Source organism: Heterodontus francisci, chromosome 8 (assembly GCF_036365525.1).
Source record: "Heterodontus francisci isolate sHetFra1 chromosome 8, sHetFra1.hap1, whole genome shotgun sequence".
In the NCBI taxonomy this organism is placed as follows: domain Eukaryota; kingdom Metazoa; phylum Chordata; class Chondrichthyes; order Heterodontiformes; family Heterodontidae; genus Heterodontus; species Heterodontus francisci.
In genome coordinates this window covers 73,042,491-73,060,442 of record NC_090378.1, presented here as the reverse complement: position 1 = coordinate 73,060,442, position 17,952 = coordinate 73,042,491, and the positions used below count along the sequence as shown (strand labels likewise).

At 44.4% G+C, this 17,952-nt stretch overlaps 1 protein-coding gene across 4 annotated transcripts in view; it reads right to left on the bottom strand.

The window, feature by feature from the left end:
- Positions 1-17,952, bottom strand: part of firrm (fignl1 interacting regulator of recombination and mitosis) — an 89,539-nt gene that overhangs the window by 40,140 nt on the left and 31,447 nt on the right. For all 4 annotated transcript variants that reach the window (XM_068037347.1, XM_068037346.1, XM_068037348.1 and 1 more), the window contains 3 exons: positions 17,530-17,612; positions 17,241-17,292; positions 8,190-8,279 (listed from right to left, as the gene is read on the bottom strand). In XM_068037347.1, the coding sequence (XP_067893448.1) occupies positions 8,190-8,279; positions 17,241-17,292; positions 17,530-17,612 (225 nt within the window). The remainder of the gene's footprint in view (positions 1-8,189; positions 8,280-17,240; positions 17,293-17,529; positions 17,613-17,952) is intronic.

The following is a 17,952-nucleotide window of genomic DNA, read 5'->3' as shown; positions in this document are numbered from 1 at the left end:
TCCAAGAGAATACCTGCTCTTCTTCAAATAGTGTTATGGGATCTTTTACATCCATCTCAAAAAGCAGCCAAGGTCTCGCGTAACATCTTATTCAAAACACAGGACCTCTGACAGCACAGCACTGCAATGTCAGCCAAGATTTTGTGCTCAAGGCCTGGAGTTGGACTTGAATCCACAACAAAAACAAGGGGCTGGATTTTGTCAAACGAGTCGACATTCGAGATTGAGGTCATTTGCAGGCTGTGTGACCGCAGGGGCAGGACTTCATCTGCAATCTTCCGATATATGCAGCCAATTAGAGTCCGGGAAGCAGAAGAGCTAGTGGCAGCAGGTAGTTTCCCAGCACCATGTTTAAAGGCCAGTCTGCAGCTTTCACACAGGCTACACACACACACAGGACAGAGGAAGGGATGAAGCAGAAGTGAGCCTGTGGAGGAATAGCTGCAGTGAGAGGAAGGGTAGCTCCACATTTCAGTGATGCCTCCCTGCAGGCGTCGAGGAAACAGAGAGAGGTTCTGTTCCCAGTGGACAGGAGAAGGCAGCCAGCAAACCTAATGAAGAAGGCATGGCTGGAGGTGGCTGAGGACGTCAGTGGCGCGGTGTGGTTGCACGAACATGGGTGCAGTGCCGGAAGCGATTCAATAACCTTGTGTGACCTGGCAAGGTGAGCGGCATGCATGATGGCATGGTGGCAGCTCTGCATGTTTTATATGGCACCCCTAAGATGTGAGGCGAGATGGCCGATCCATGAATCTGGAGTGACCAAGGACCACTGTGCGCAATGAGCTGCAGAGTTGTCTCGCACTTGAGGATCATGGTCAGTGAGAGGTGATCATTGCAGTGACAAGAGTAAATGGCCACTTTGAGCTAGCCTCCAAGTGGCATGATGATGAACAATTAAAGTAACAGTCTGACGAGCTGAACTGGGCCAGGAGACAAGTGTGATACTATGCATTTCTGTCATTGCAGGACAAACAAGTTCACAAATGCAAGGAAGCAGAGATGCCCTTCACTGCTCCAGTCATGCAGATGGAGAAGGAAGCAATGGAATTGCAGCAGGCCAGTCTGTAGCAGAGGGCGAGGAGCCCATCGAGTGAGAAAAGTGATGGTCACAGCCACCAAACCTTCTTATGAGTATTAGCACTGGCAGCTCTGTGGCCCTTGATGACCACAAGAAGCTACAGATCAAAGACAGGCAAGAGTGTCTGGATGGATGCGCAAGTTGTTAACAGCACTCGTCTCTCCCAGAGGGCCAGTAGCAGATGAAGCATCACTGATGGCATCTGAACCACCAGAAATCAGAGCAGCCGCCTTCTGAGAAAACAGCGTCACATCAGTGTAGCACACCATTCACCAGCACAAATACTCTCATGTCGGTGGGCACTGATGCGTGTTTAGAGCGGTTAGCACCAGATGTTGAGCACAACATATAGGTGCAGCAGCAAGTGATGGAGGAAATGATAGCTCCAGCCAGTCCCCATCGTAGGTTTGAGGACAGGCCCAGCAATGTTCAGCTTACCGCAGACCATAGAGTTGATGCAGCCGTGCGCATCAGCCTCATCTTTGAGCACTCGAGTGCTGGGTTGGTGAGATGGTTGAGAGATGCATGAACACGTTGCCAGGTGTTGTCGCATTCCAGGTAAGTGGGCCTTGAAAGGGTCAAGGAGCATATGTCTGAAGGCTATGGGAGCTCTTCTCCTTGCACTGACTGCGGAGACTTAGCCCCTTTGACAATGACGGGAATGCTGCATGCAGCCCAGAGAACAGAAGCTGCCTCTGTACAGAAGCAGGTGGCATAACCTATGCCAGGCCCCTCAGCCACCCAGAGGCCACGTCATGGGCATCTCATGCACTGAAGCAGCAAGCGCAATGGCCTGCCTCCACATTACCACGGTCACCGGGAGGGCAGAACGTAGGACCACCTGGAAGCTTTTGCGTAAAGGCACCTAGTAGCACTTGGGATGTCACTGTGTAATATGTCGTTGCTGAATGCCACTGTGCTATTGCTCTGTGAACCTAAAAATTTGGTTAAATGCATACTTAGATAGCTGGTCTAATTATTTCTACCCCACTGGGCCGTGACCGGTAGTTGAGGCATTGGGATGGAGGGTATGAAATGCTGGGCGCTGAATATAGGCCGATGGTGAGTGTAGGACTTGAAATGGGTTTCATGATATGGTCAGTGACATGGTTAGTGGTTTCGTGATATGCCAGCATGGCTACCACAGGGAGATGGCCGTCTTTAGCCTACTGGCATTACAGGGATTCTCAGGAGAATTGCGTACGGATGAGGAAGTCGCAGGTCTCACTTGCATGCATTTCAATGGTTGTGGCCATCGATCCCGCAGGTGCCTGCCAGATCTCGCTGCACATCCCTGGAGGAGGCGATATGCTCAATGTGGTTGTCCATCTTCAATGCCATCGCCTTCAAGTGCCCGGTTGTACAGAGCACAGCAAACCACCACAATATGGGAGGCCCTTGTTGGGACATATTGCAGGGCTGCCCCAGATCCGTCTGAGCGTCAGAACCACATTTTCAGAATTCCAATTGCCTGTTCGATGAGCGCCCTTGTCGTCACATGGCAACGGTTGTAGATTTCTTCTGCTTCTGTGTTGGGGTTTTGCACAGGTGTAAGTAGCCATGTCTTAAGTGTCAACCCTCATCACCCAGGATCAATCCACGAAGGCGTTCGGGTGGTGTGAAGAACTGAGGCACCTGGGACTGTCTCAGGATGTATAGGTCAAGGCAGCTTCTCAGGAATCTTAAACACTTGGAGAATCCTTTTGCAGTGGTCACGGACTATTGGAATATTGAGTGAGTCGAATTCCTTCCCGTTAACGAATGTGCCTGACTGTTCTGAGGAAGACTTGATAACCACATGCGTACAGTCTATAACCCCTGGACCTGAGGGAATCCTGCCAGAGCCTCGAATCAGATCACCCTCTTGGCCTGACCGCTGAGAAACCTAATGTATTGTCCTATCCTCAGGAACAAGGCATCCGTCACCTGCTCGATGCAATGATGAGCCACTGACTGACAGATCCAACAAATGTCTCCAGACCACCCCGGAATGAGCGCGATGCAAAAAAGTTGAGTACCACACTCGCCTTCACCACCACAGGGAATGGATGGCCATCGCAGCCCAGTGGCCACAACTCCTCTCCCAGCATTCTGCATAGGTCAGTGACCATCTGTCTTGTCAGATGCAGTCTTCAGAGACAGTGGTGTTCCAAAATCTCCACGAAGCTAAGTGTATGTCCGTACACCCTTTGAGGTGGGTAACGTCTTCTTCAAATATCAGCCTGCTTTATTGCCCCACGCACCCTCCTCATTCACGTCCATCACAACCTCATTCCGCTCGTGCTCTTCTCCATGTGCTGATGCAATCACTCTCTCCTACTTTCCTCCGCACTGGAGAAGTCAAATTCTGAGATCAGAGCACCCATTTAGCTTTGGAGTTTTCACAGTGTTATGGTTCTGACACCCCTAGTATTGCTATAGGAGACCTGGGAGACACCCTTCCACTAACAGCCCTCTGCTTTGGCCTTCCACTCTGCAATCCCTCTAAAGTTTCCAGCCTTTGATTCTATGACCTGAGCCTGCCTACTTGTAAACACAGAATTAAATGGCTGCTAGTTTCAGCAACACTCACTTGCCGCTGAGCTCTCGTCTTCTTTGAGCTGGTGAGCTGCTGATGCTCCATGGAATTTGTGCACCCCATGGAAAATGGGAAAACCCATGTAAAATTGTGGTCAACTAGCTGCTGAACAGACTCAACTGCCTGCCTGCCCCCAGCTTGTGCAGTCCTGATCCCATTGCCCAACCACCCCTGGGAAAATTGTCCGGTGGTGGGAAGACATCAGGGATCCGTTCCGACACGTTTCCCCACCATTTTACTGACTCCACCTCCAAGCCCATTGCCTCAAGAGCTGGTAAAATTCAGCTCAAGGATGCTACCACTGAGCCAAAGCTGACTTAAGAATTTGGAGGGAGTAACGGGCCTCAATGTACTTTCTTTTGGCCATGGTGCAGGGGCTCTGTATTGGTATTGTTAGCCAGGGCAGCAATGGACTCCCCTCATCATCAAGCAGTCAGCCATCTATACATACTTTTGAAACCATCAGTTGTCGCCAGTAAAATATATTCCAGTCACCTGCATTAATCAGATCCGATGGTTCACCGAGACACGGATAGAATGAAATCCCTATAAATACATTTATGCAACAAAGTTGTTGTTTTGTGCCCCGATGGCAACATGGGTGCCATGAATGACACCATGCACTCTTGGAAAACCGGCAAGTTTGGAGAAGTGCTGTATCTTCTCTAATTATTTCCTGGCAAACAAGGATGCAGTCAAGGCCGGCTATCCGACCCGAATCAGACAGGACCCGACAACATGTGTTGGGTTCAGGTCGGGTCGGGTCAGGTCGCACTTCCAGGTCCGGCATTCGGGCTCGGGTCGGGTCAGGCCGGGTTGGACCCGCTCTATCACCAGCTCCGGTAAGTGGCTCCAATGTTAATGTACTTCTTGGACTTGAAAGGTGGTTTTGTTAGTTATTTTAATCTTGCAGATAAGCAACAAAGTGAAAAACGGAAGGTAGGTTAACTGGTGGTTGGGTCGGGCGCAGGAAAAAATGAAAGGACTCGGGCCGGGTCGGGCTTGGATGTGGTTCTGTCTGGCTTGGGTCAGGTTTCATTTGCAGACCCGAGCCGGCCTTTAGGATGCAGTGATTTGACTGACCAATTTGACAAATGTCACTATTAGTGGCATAAAATGAGGTAGTATCAAATCATCCCCTATTGGATTAGCCTGTTGGTCAAGCTCCAGTATCTGGTGCCTACTTTAAGGCACAGAGCTATCTAAGCTGTGAACCTTGTTGCAGAAAGAAAGAGCTCTGTTAATCTATTAATTGTGTGTCAGTTGTTTGATTATATGCAGGTGAAGTGTATTAATTGGGGTTTTAGTTGAGCACTTATAAGCAGACACTCACTGGGACTGGCTAAAGCGAGGTTAGTTGCAAGGGGTTTTGAAGAGTGACTGGGGGATACCGATGTTAGTGGACTCTCCCACAGCAGGAAAAGTAATCTTGAAAATCTTTTTGGCTCTTTTGGCCACATATTCATGGGAATGTAGATCCATTGATATAAGAGCTTCATTTATGCGAGGTGATACTTTTCAGAGAGAAGTGCATCTGAAACCACTTAAAGAGGCAGCGGATAAACAAGGAAAACTATGGAAACTGAACAAATGCTTCTATGGCCTTAATGATGCTTTGAGGGTGTGGTATTTCTCAGAGATCTATTTTGTTGAAAATTGGTTGTGTTCAACTAAAAGCAGATCCAGCAATGTTTTATTGGTATCATAAAGGGAAACTTTCAGGCATCTTCGTGATGCACGTCGATGATTTCTTATGGTGTGGTACTACAGATTTTGAGAGATAGGTTATTAATAAAATTAGGGCAGAATTTAAGATTGGGAGTCAGGCTCATGGGGCCTTTAAATATATTGGTTTAGATATTAAGCAGACTAAGTGTGGAATAAGTTTGAATCAACAATCCTATTTAGAGAGTGTTACTCCCATCCCGGTTAATCCACAAGTCGTGGGAGTCAGTCTGAACTAGAATCTGGGCCCAAACTAGTCAAAAGCATGAGGTGATAGCTAATTTTTGCATTCCGTACACCATCAACACTCTATGTTAGCAATCTGTCGAGGTTGTAATTATGCTGAAGTTTTTACTTTTCAGAGCTGGCGGACAGCTATAAAGGCGGGACTAAAGAGAGGCAAGTGGAAGAGACTTAGCAGTTGGCAGGAAAAGAGACAGAAGTGTAAGGAGAGAGCCAACTGTCTAACAGCTCCGACAACCAATTTTATCTGCAGTGCCTGTGGAAGAGTCTGTCACTCTAGAATTGGCCTTTATAGCCACTCCAGGTGCTGCTCCACAAACCACTAACCACCTCTAGGCGCTCACCCATTGTCTCATGACAAGGAGGCCAAAAGGTCCACTCCCATCCTGATTAATCGTGTTAGGTCATCACAGAAAGTTGATCTATTTAAAGCAGAGATTGAGCAATTGCGAAGTCAGGTGAGTCAATTAAACTGGTTGGGCTCTCAGACTAGGCCTGATGTTAGTTTTGATATGCTGGAGTTCAGCACGATGGTGAAACATCCAAAAGTTGAGAATGTTTTAAGGGCAAATGAAATGTTGACAAAACTATATCTGGAGAAATGTGTACTGAAGTTCCCAACCTTAGGTGACCCAAAGAATATGAAGCTAATAATTTTTAGTGATACTTCACATGCTAATCTTGTTGATGGGTATCCGAGTGCAGCTGGCTTCATAATATTTCTGATGGGTGAAAATGGGAAATGTTGTCCTTTAGCTTGGGAGGCTAAGAAAATAAAACGGGTTGTGAAAAGCATGTTAGCTGCAGAAACACTGGGTCTTGTAGAGGCAGTGGATATGGGGTCATATTTGTCAAATATTTTCGGTGAAATTCTGAACAAGGGACATCCTGAAGACAAGATACCCATTGAATGTTATGTGGATAATCGTTCTTTGTGGGATAATGTACAATCCATAAAGTGCGAGTCGAAAAGACTGTGTATTGACCTTGCTGGATTGAAACAAACGCTGGAGAGAAAGGAAATCTCCAAATTTAAATGGGTAGATGCAAGTCATCAGCTATCCAACTATTTCACAAAAAGAAATGCTAGTACAAAGAAATTGTTAGAAGTGCTAGAGGAGGGGCATCACACATTGTAAAACTTTGTACCCAATATGGAATTTATTTTGAAATGTTAATTCAAGTTGTATTGTAAAAGAAAGAAGGGAATCTGTTAATCTATTAATTGTGTCAATGGTTTGATTATATGCAGGTGAATGGTATTAATTAGGATTTTAGTTGAGCACTTATAAGCAGACATTCACTGGGACTGAGGAGCTACATGTTGGTAATCCTTTTAATCTGCACAATAAATGTGAAACTGAGTAAATATAAGCACAAGCATTATCTTTCCATACCAAGCTTTCTGGAATTTAACAAACTCCTCCAAAACTTCACGTCTGAAGTGCAACCTCCTGATACAGATTGTGAAAGATCTCAAAGTGCACTTGGGTCTAGTCATCCTGTTGAATGGGCAATGGACTGACTCTTCTCTGGTGCTGCCTAATTAATCTGCCTTCCTTTACAATGCCCTTCTGCACTTCTTCCAACATATACATCAAACAAAATGGAATTCCCATGATCATCCTACTACTTTCAGATACTAGCTCAGTGATTCCCTTAAAATACAACGCTTACCAGAAAAGAGCTTCTGAGCAGAACAGTGAAAATTATTTTCCTATACTTGCAATGAATCCCAAGATACAGCCAAAATAATATCAGTGCAGCAGTGTTTTCTAACCAAGTACCTCCACTTGATGAGTAGGTCCTTGCAAATTGTAACCTTTGAATGGTGCATGTTTTCATCAAGGATTGGAAGAGTGAAGTTACAGAATTTCTAATAAATAATGCCATTTTGTCCTAACTGTCATTTACATGTAGCTGCCACTCACAGGCTGTGCAGCTCTTTACTGCTCTAAATCAGAACAGAATTTATGCTAGAGTGCTTCCAAAGTAGAACCCCAGCACAGGCTAAACCTGTTGCAAACTCAACACCACAAATGTGCAGTTACTGATTTACACAATTCACCAACCCAGGAGTTTCAGGGAATAACATAATTTCAGATTCTCAGTTATTTAAACTAATGCAGTATCTATTCCAGCCACAAGACTAATAAACCATCTAAACTATTCATCTTCATTAGTGCCAAAAATGCAGTATTGCAACTGTGAATAAATTCATAGATTTTAAGTAGTCAGGCTCAGAAAGATAGTATTATTCTCAATATTAGAAGTCCCATAGTCCGACTCTGCCAGCTCCTTTAATGGATTGTATGATTTCTTCACAGTCCCCACAATTATAAAGTGAAATTGTCAGCACTTTCCGTATAACGATGCATTAAACTCTCATTTTGTGCAGAGTACCTGACAGCTATACACAGCATGTCAATTGCTCATCTCAATTTGCGAGTAAGATCCACTGAAATAAATGCAGGCTGTCACTTTTAACCAAATTCCCGAAATCCTGGTTTTGATAACCGGTTCATCAGCACCATTTCCTTCCCTGCCCTCTTAGAAACTAACCTGATGGTCTGCTGCCATGAGAAAAAGCATACGTCGGAGCAGTAAGGATAAATGGGACAGCTGGTAGCACTCTCCACAACATGACTTTACCTGAAAATTAAAATAAGATACAATAAATCAAAAATGTACTAAAGCAAGGTTCTTCTAAATTGATAACTTATTTCCTATTTACTATACACATCTTGACATGACAACACACCCTCACCACAAAATATAAATACAGCTGTTAAAACTTTACAGCAGTCTCAAGCTATCGCTTTGTGTGTGTGGGTCCACAGTATATATCTGCCCAGGGTACAGAGTTAATCCATATCACAGACTAAATTAATAGGAAGGAGGGCTTATAGTCTGTGGAAGGGAAAATTTGATGGGTCATTACTCAAAAGGATGAGATTCGCACATATCTAGCTAAAAAGAAAATAGTTAAAAGTAGCCAGCATGGATTTCAAGAGGAACAACTGTGATTGACAGACCTCTGTAAATGGAGGAAATGCGGTGGATGTAGCATACATGGACTTTAGGAAAACATTTGACAAACTATCACACATGAGATTATGAGAGAAACTGAAGTGGTCTGAAATTAGGGGGAAAGCAACAAACTTGATTAAAAATTGGTTAGGAGAGAGAAAACCAAAAGTACGAGTTAAGTGGAGTTTTCACTATGGTTGGAAATGAGTTGTGATATCTCACAGGGACCATTTTTGTGTATATCACTGATTTTAGATATTGGCCTAGATGCCAACATTTGCAGATTATACCAAAACAGGGAGCATTAATTTTTTTTTTTACAGGAACAAAGGAAGTTGCAGAGGGATACTGATAAGATGGGGGAAATGGGCTAAAATGAGGCAGATGGAATTGCAAGTTCATAAGTGTGAGGTGATGCATTTTGGTGAAAAAAAAGCTATTATACAGAATGGAAGTACGCTTGGTGCTGTAAAAGATCAGAAGATTTCGAGGGTATAGGTTCCCAGTATATTAAAGATAGCACCTCAGGTTGACTTCAAAATTTGGAATTCTAGGATATAAAAGCCAACAGGAAATGACAAACCTATATAAAATCTTAAAAAGACCTCAGTTAAAGAACTACGTGCAGTATTGGGCTGCACACTATACAAAGGACACGATGCAGATTCATTAGGATTGTGTCTGGTATGAGGAAATATAAATACAAAAGAAAATTTGAAATATTGAATCTTTTTTCGTCAGAACACCAGTTAGTGGGGCGATATAACAAAAGTATTTAAAATTCTGGAAGAATGGGATAGAGTAGATACAAGCAGATTATTTCCAGTAAGGGTCTAGAAAAAGGGGCCATAGATACAAGATTATATGCAAGCTACTGAGAACAGAGAGCAGGATAAACTTCTTTATACAGAGCATTGTCAAGCAAACTTCCATGGTTAGTAGTTGAGGCAGAAACTGTCAACATTCAAGATTAGATTCAATAGGGAATTGAGGAAAAAGGGTTTGAAGGGACATGGGAACAGAGTGGGTAAATGGGATTAGAACTATTTGCTCACTTAGAAACATAGGAATTGATCAATGAAAAATACCAAGGCCCAACTTGTTTGCTTTCTACCATGATGGAATTGCATGATACAATAATGATGGAGTTGTTGACTAATCATAGTCAATTATCATCAATTAGTATACAACAGATTCAGAAATCAGGTAAGAAAAACCCATCAGTGGTGGAAACCTTTTGGAACTAAAGTCACTTGTACCTCCCAAGCATGAGACACTTAGCATATGTTATGCTTCAAATTACCTAAAATACAATATCCAATATCAAAAATATTTCCTGAAAGAAATATATCCAATTTTTATTTGAATGAATCAGCACTTTCTGCTTCCATTGTCTCCCGAGGGAGACTATTTCACAGATTTACCACTTGCTCACTGAAATAATGTGTGGAATCTCATGAGTGCCACGACATTCTCGACAGCGGGACCGGAAGTTGTTGTAACATCCGGTCTTGCCACAAATCCCGTTTCTCATGCGATTTTGTATTTAAATTAGCCATGCGGCAACAGGCCTGGGGAACACATGCGATCATGCGGCGGGGACTGCCTTTCATTGGTGGAACCTGCTGTTGTCACTGCTCCAAGATCGCCACAGACATAAAACATTCTGTGCTTGCAGCCTCCCTTTTATGTATCTTCAGACTAACTTAAATTGAAGATTTTACTTAAAAAAAAGTTTTTGCCACTCTTATTTTGTGAAAGTCACCACCAACTTCATATCATTTATTTTCCCTTAAGCTAAAAAGTGAATGATATGGTTGCCAGCAGGCAGCATCCCACCCCACGGATCGGTGGTACCTCCCTGCAGGCTCTCCTCCAGGCCATCAGGGAAAGGCAGGAGGTCCTCTTCCCTGCAGATGGAGTCAGAAGACCTTCCTGCCTCACCAAGGTGGCCTGGATGGAGGTAGTGGAGGAAGTCTCGAACCATGGGGTAACTGGAAGAACGTGGGTGTAGTGCTGCAAGCGAATCAATGAGTTGTTCAGATTAATGAGGGTAAGTGGTCCTGGCAAGGCTGCTCCTTTGATTTCTTCCATGGCTCTATGTCTTTAAGGCAGAGCATATGCAAGGAATGCAGTGGAATGTGTGAGCAGCCTTGGCGCCATCTACTAAATGATGACGATTAGCATTACTATGTGATTGGATGCGTCATGCGAAAGCCAATGCAGAATGAGTATGTTGATGCATATATGCAATGGTTGTGATGCATCATTTGCCATGTCATTAAATCTGCACAGTCTAATACAGGATAAACAAAGCCATAACCAGCGCAAATGTGTTAAGTCAGGAGGAGGGATCTCTGACATCAGGCTGCTGACCACGGCTGAGCAGCAGGCCTCTGAAATCGCAAGAAAGGAGGAAGGCAGAGTGAGCGGAGATGGCAAGGCAGAAGCCACAAGGATAAGGATGAAGTGTCATCTCTGCTCTTGCAGCCATAGGTGGAAACTGAAGGAAATTATTTGAACTCATGTGAAGCATGTGCTTAAAATGCCTCTGATTCAGTCTCCACTGCAGGTGCCCGCGCTCGAGTAGCAGATCATCACTTGGCCCAAGAATCTTTCCCTAGGGACGAAGATGATGACAATGCCCTTAAGGGTGCACAGTCACCTGCCTCTGCTTCTACCTCTGCCAAGCAGATACATCCACATGGTCTGGAGGGAGGTTTAAGATTAGAATCTGGGTCACAAGCTGGTGTGCAGGACACAGACACGTCCCAGCAGCTGAGGGAGCATGTGCCAGCCGGGTCCCCTGGCATCAAAGGACTACTGAGGACCAGGCCCCTACTCAGCCTCACACTCATGGTGATCCTCTGTTTGTTGCTATGAGAAGTCTGCTGGATGTGCAGCAAAGCCATGTGGAAAATATGTCGGAGATGCTGGAGGTCTTGCGTGGCTTTGCGCGTGCCATGGAGCCCAAGCAAGCCATGACATCTGCCATGTCCCAGGCATTTGAGCATATGGCTTCCTCAGTACAGAGTCTGGCGAGCTCCGTGGCAAGTCTGGTTGACCACTCGAGCCATATGCGATCTGACTTGCACTCCATGGCTGTTGCTGTGGGCTCCATGCAGCAGAGTCTATGCGCGGGGGACGAGGAACCTGGAACTCCCTGCAGGTGCTCCTTCTCCTCGGGGACAGGCTGGTGCCATCGTACACACAGATGGAGGAGAAGCATGTGCCAGCTGCCCCAGGGCCTTCCTCTTAGGACAGCCCCGGGCTAAGCAGTGTCTTGTCCTACACCTTGACATTGACCCCCTTACCTCCAGCAGGTGAGCACACGGGGGATACTCAAGCACCATTGCTGCAGACCTACAGTAAGATGGAGCCATCCAGGGCCCGTTCCTCCAAGGACGCCCACCACGATCATCCTCAGCAATGGGGCAACACACTGAGCAGACTGCCCCCATGTCATCTGCTATCAGGGTAGCACCTAGATGTAGTGGCAGGAAAAGAAAACTGGAACAGTTTTGAGCACGAAAGTGGCACTTGTGATGTAGAAATGTTCACGATTGCAAAGATGTATTAAAACATTTTTATTTCATGCAAAATCCACTCTCGGTAATGTTTTGCATGGTTACAGATGGATTCAAAGAGGTTTTTTGGAGGCTTATGGCAGGAATGCAATGATGCTTACAAAGCATCTTGGGAAATGTCTAGTGTCCATATCTCATTGGAATTTGAGCCTTCACTCTTCAATAATGGCTATTTTCCGATTGATGAATAACTTTTTCCAATACTGTCATGCCTTACTTTTGTTTTCTACGGTCAGAACTTAACACTGCTTGCAGTGGTGTGTAGTCACATTCATCGCAGCCCATGGATGATTTCAAATGCCAATCACATGAAAGCGCAGCCACACTTCGTTAAGATTGTAGAGATGAAGGATAAAGGAATTGCTAAAGGAATAGAGTATAAAAGTAGGGAAGTGTTGCTACAACTGTACAAGGCATTAGTGAGACCGCACCTGGAGTACTGCGTACAGTTTTGGTCCCCTTACTTGAGGAGGGATGTAGTTGCATTGGAGGCAGTTCACGGATGGTTCACTAGATTGATTCCAGAGCTGAGGAGTTTGTCTTATGAAGAGAGATTGAGCAGTTTAGGTCATTACTCTCTAGAGTTTAGAAGAATGAGAAGAGATCTAATTGAGGTATACAAGATGATTAAGGGGATTGACAAAGTAGACGTCGAGAGGATGTTTCCTCTGGTGGGGCAATCTGGAACAAGAGGTCATAGTTTTAGGATAAAGGGTAGCAAATTTAAAACAGAGATGAGGAGAAATTACTTCTCTCAAAGGGTCGTGAGTCTGTGGAATTCACGACCCCCAGAGTGCGGTGGATGCCGGGACATTGAGTAAATTTAAGGAGGAGATAGACAGATTTTTAGTTAGTAATGGGTTGAAGGATTATGGAGAACGGGCAGGAAAGTGGAGTTGAGACTGAGATGAGATCAGCCATGATCGTATTGAATGGCGGAGCAGGCTCGAGGGGCTGAATTGCCTGCTCCTAGTTCTTATGAATAAGGCCTCATGCAAAAGGGAATTTTTATGGGGAATTGTTATGTTTCTCCTCCCAACGGTCCTCGATGATGTGACTTATTGTTGCCCAAAATGTGCATAAATTAGGTTCTTTCTGATGTCCCTTGCATGTCTCTCCATGGCCCTCATATCGGTGATGTCAATGTTGTCCTCCTCCTCCTCACCCTCTTCATAATCTTCTTCATCTGAGAAGGACTGGTGTTCCACCTGTTCCTCCGCCTGCAGAATGTTGCCGCGTTTAACTGTAAGGTTGTGCAAGGCACAGCAGACAACGATTATTTGAGACAGCCTTTGTGGCATGTACTGAAGAGCCCCTCCAGACTGGTCAAGGAAACGGAATCGCATTTTCACCATGCCAATGGTGTGTTCAATGATGGCTCTGGTTGATGCGCGAGCGACATTGTACCTCTCTTCAGCAGCGCTTTGGGGATTATGTACCGGTATCATCAACCATGTACAAAGGGGGTAACCCTCGCCACCCAGGATCTGTCCGTCCACTTCGGCTGGTTCCTCAAACTGCTGGGAGTTCTTCAAAATGTAGCAGTCATGACAGTTCCCCAGGAAATGAGCACAAACATGCATGTTTTTTCTCAGATCAGTGGTCACAAACCAGCTGTACATTTAAAGAGTGGAAGTCTTTGTGAATAACAAACACAGCAGGCTGGTCCCAGGGAGCTCTAATGGCCACATGAGTACAGCTGATCACCCCTTGCAATCTAGGGAACCCAGCAATGGCGCCGAAGGCTGCAGACCTTGCTGCCCTCATCTACAGGGAAGTAGATGAAATCATTGGCTTGTCGTAAAAGAGCACTGGTCACCTATTTGCTGTATCTGTGGGTCGCAGAGTGAGAGATGCCACATGTCGCCCATGGATCCCTGGAAGGAGCCACTAGAAAAAAAATTTGAGTGCAGCAGTCATCTTGAAAGCAACTGGATTCTCACCGAAGCCGAGCGGCTGCAGGATCCTACATTGTGACCATTTCACTTGACATCCTTAGGCATCTCTGTCATTGCTTCTGACATCTGAAGGTAATTTGTCCTTGTTCTGAGGATGCAATGATGTGCCAGTGCCAGGCTTCGATAAGGCCATTCCAGGATATTATCATTCAGAGCATTCTTACCTTCCTGTTCTGCCTGTTGCTGACACTCAGGCAGCATGAGTTGAGGGAAAACAGTCTTCCTTAGTCTCTCTCTTTGTTCTTCTTCCCATGTTACTAGACAAATTATATGTATAAGACCATTGTCGCTGTGGCTTTTCTGAACAATAAATAAATAAGCAAAGCATGGCAATTCAGCCCTCTGTTGCCAGTGAGCTGAAACATTGAGGCAATGCACTGCTCTGTTATATCTGCCTTCAAATTACAGCCAGGTAGAAGTCACATCCACTCCTCTCAATCCGTGAGGGTCCACCTGGTTCCTGTTATCGTTGGAGAAGATGATGCATGTGGAATTCAGCCCACCTTCCAACCTCCTCCTACAACCTCCCAACTTGAACCTATACCCTTGACCCACCCAATGTTACCTTTACCCATTATCATTTGAGCCTCTCCCCCCTCCCCCCCATTACCATGCACAGTGTAATCAATGTATTCATGCCATCCCTTTCCCTGGTTCCTACTCACCTTACTATCGACATGCCGACTCTTATCCTTGTACCTCCTCACATCGAACTGACCATTATTGCCGAGTCCCATTCCCCTCCATATGAACTATCGAATACCCACCCATTAATCTTGACCTTCCCCTCTACAGAATTGATTTGCCCCCACTGACTGTGATCGTTCCCTCTGCTAGCCATTACCCTCAATTTACCCCACAGATCCCTGACGTTGACAGCACTCATCCCTCCCTTTAGGCCCTTATCAAATATCTTCACACAGTACTGATCTAATGCACCCACCATCCCTGCAGCCGATAACATGCATCTTCACCATCATCAAACATTCAACAACGTGGAAGCTCCACTCCGCCCTACTCCTCCATGTGCCCGATCATCCCCACCCTTCCCTCCCGTCGACCCTGCCCTCCTCCTCCATGCACCCAATCAACCCCACCCTTCCCTCCCCAATAACCCTGGCCTGCTCCTCCATGCATCTAATCAACCTCACCCTTCCCTTCCCGACTACACTGCCTGCTCCTCCATGCAGCTCCCGCCCATGCCGTCACCACCATTCCGAGATGATTCACCCTTGATGTTGCCAATTCTGGAGGCAAACATCCATTCCAATGGTGGCATTATTTTAGAGGCTGAGTGAAAGAGAGGAGAGAACAGTCCCGAGACTCAACTGCACAAATCCGACTGCTGCACTCTATGTTGAAACATCTGTGAACTGGGTGGCATGGGAATATCGCTCGCCGTTCAGTTAATCTGGCAGGTAGGACTAAATCGTAACTATGTGTAGGGTAATAAGTATTCATGTTATTTAAATTAATGCAAAGCTGCAATCTGCCACTGTGCTGCAAACCTGCAGCCGACTTATCTCCTCTAAAATATCCTGCCCTCAGGAATCCAAAGAAACACCTCCTACCTAATTATGATCACCCCGCATGCCACCAAATCTGCCACAGCGGACTGCTGAAAATTCCCTCCAATGTTTCTGCAGATAAATTTTGAATCTACCCATGCCTCCCCACCCCCTCCCCAACCCTTTAAGTGCAGATCACATCCTCTAGTTTTACTGCTAGGAGGGTTAATGTCAGCTTGGACTTGTTGAGCCAAATGGCATGTTTCTATGTTCTAGCCCAGGTATTTCTATGAGATGACTGGAAGAAACAGTTGTGAGGCGCCTAATTCAATGAAATAAGACTTGCAAAGCAGTTCAAATGAAAGATGTGTCACAATTTCAGGCTGTAGACTGAAAAATATCAGTTTGTAAAATGGATTTATTTTTGTTGGCATGAAGAACATGCTTTAAACTTAGTGCCATGAACAAGCAATCTGTTTTACAAACTTATAATTGCAATTGGCAATGCAATCAAACTTTTCTGCATTTTAATCTTAGCCACTACTCCTAAATTCTTATAACTGGAGGATAATAATCTGACAGATGCTTAGTGGTATTATTGTGCAAGATGATAGTACCACTGTGCATCTAACCTTTTAGCCTTATACAAAATCCTTATACTATATGATATGGAACTCAGTATGCTGGCCAGGGAAAAGCTTCATTGGGTCCTCCAGTACTTCATCTTGCAAGGAAACATCAATGAGGCAGGGCAAGGCTAAGTATTTGCCCTAAAAAAATACAAAATATTATCTAAAGTATCAATAACAATTAAGAGATATCCTCAGTTGCTTTTGTTCAAAACAGCCTTGTGGAGAAGAGCTGTATCCCAGCTAGAAAAGGCTCCATTATTCAGCTTTCTAATGGAACTGCTGAGCTGGATTGGCAACCAGAACAAAAAAGATGCCAACCCCGACTGATTGGAATGGCAGCTAGCTGCAGACGGAATTGGATGAAAGATGCTTCAAATCAAATATTTTTGTGCAAACTATTTGAAATAGCTTCCCATTCCCCTCAAATTTTCTTCTCTCCTAAAGGCACTGATACATTTTGTGGTACAGTTCCATGTGCCATTTACAAGCTCTAGCTCCTCACCCAAGTGGCTATTCTTTACAGGTTGAGCAAAACTGTAAACAAGCTCTTCAACCTCAGCAAGCATCTCAGCTGCACCCAATCCTGTTATACCCCATATGTACACATTTGCAATCACTGAACAGCAGCCAAGTGTGGATACCTTGATCAATTTTCTCTGCCTGACCCAAAGGGCATTGTGGCCAACTGTAATGCCCTAAATGCAATCCCAGCTCAGATGAAAGTTTTTTTTAAAATGAGCTTTCTGGGTAAGTAGCAATTCCCCAATCATCATGGCACGCTATTTTATCAAACTGCCTGTTTTCTTTTGCAAAAACTCAGTTCTGAAATACATTTTGAAAATGACACACCCTGTTACACCATCTTGCACAATATTTTAATGTTGTTTTAGTTGCTTACCAGCTGAGCTACGAGAGAGACATGACGGGCACAAAGTTCAGCACTTCCATATCTGCAATGAAAAAATAGTGTAACAAACACAGTACTATTCTTCTTCAAAAATTGTGCCAATTCATTGAGCTTTCAATGAATAGTTTTAGAGCCCAAAAGAGAAGTGTGAAACTATATACAATCTATCCAATGTCTAAGGATTCAAATCTATGGCAGTTTGCTTAAAATATTTTTTTTAAATCTCCATTGAAAGGAATAGATTAAAGGATTTGTGTTCATTTTGCTACTCAGTACCTACCGTGCAAGAAAGCACCATGCATCTGTAGCCAACAATGCCGTTAACATGTGAGGACTGAGTACAGCATCCAATAAGGTGCATTCCTATAATAAACAGCACAGATGTGTAATCATAATCATAGAAACTTAAATAAAATCTTTACTGACTCTATACTGAAATATTTAACTGAAAAGAATACTATAATATTTTTTCCGTTATAAAAAATATTCTCAATTCTTTAAAACAGGTTAATATACTACTGGTTTGTACTGATTTGAACATGCAGTTCTATTTGTATGCTGTTGTTCAGTTGTAAATTTACCATTTCAGCAACATCTTTTGCAGAGGCAAGGGGCAAGAAGAAAAACTATTTCAAAAAATTAATAAAACTCTGCAGGATTCATAAACTGTCAGTCTCAGTAGTAAGAAATTGCAGTAAATAAA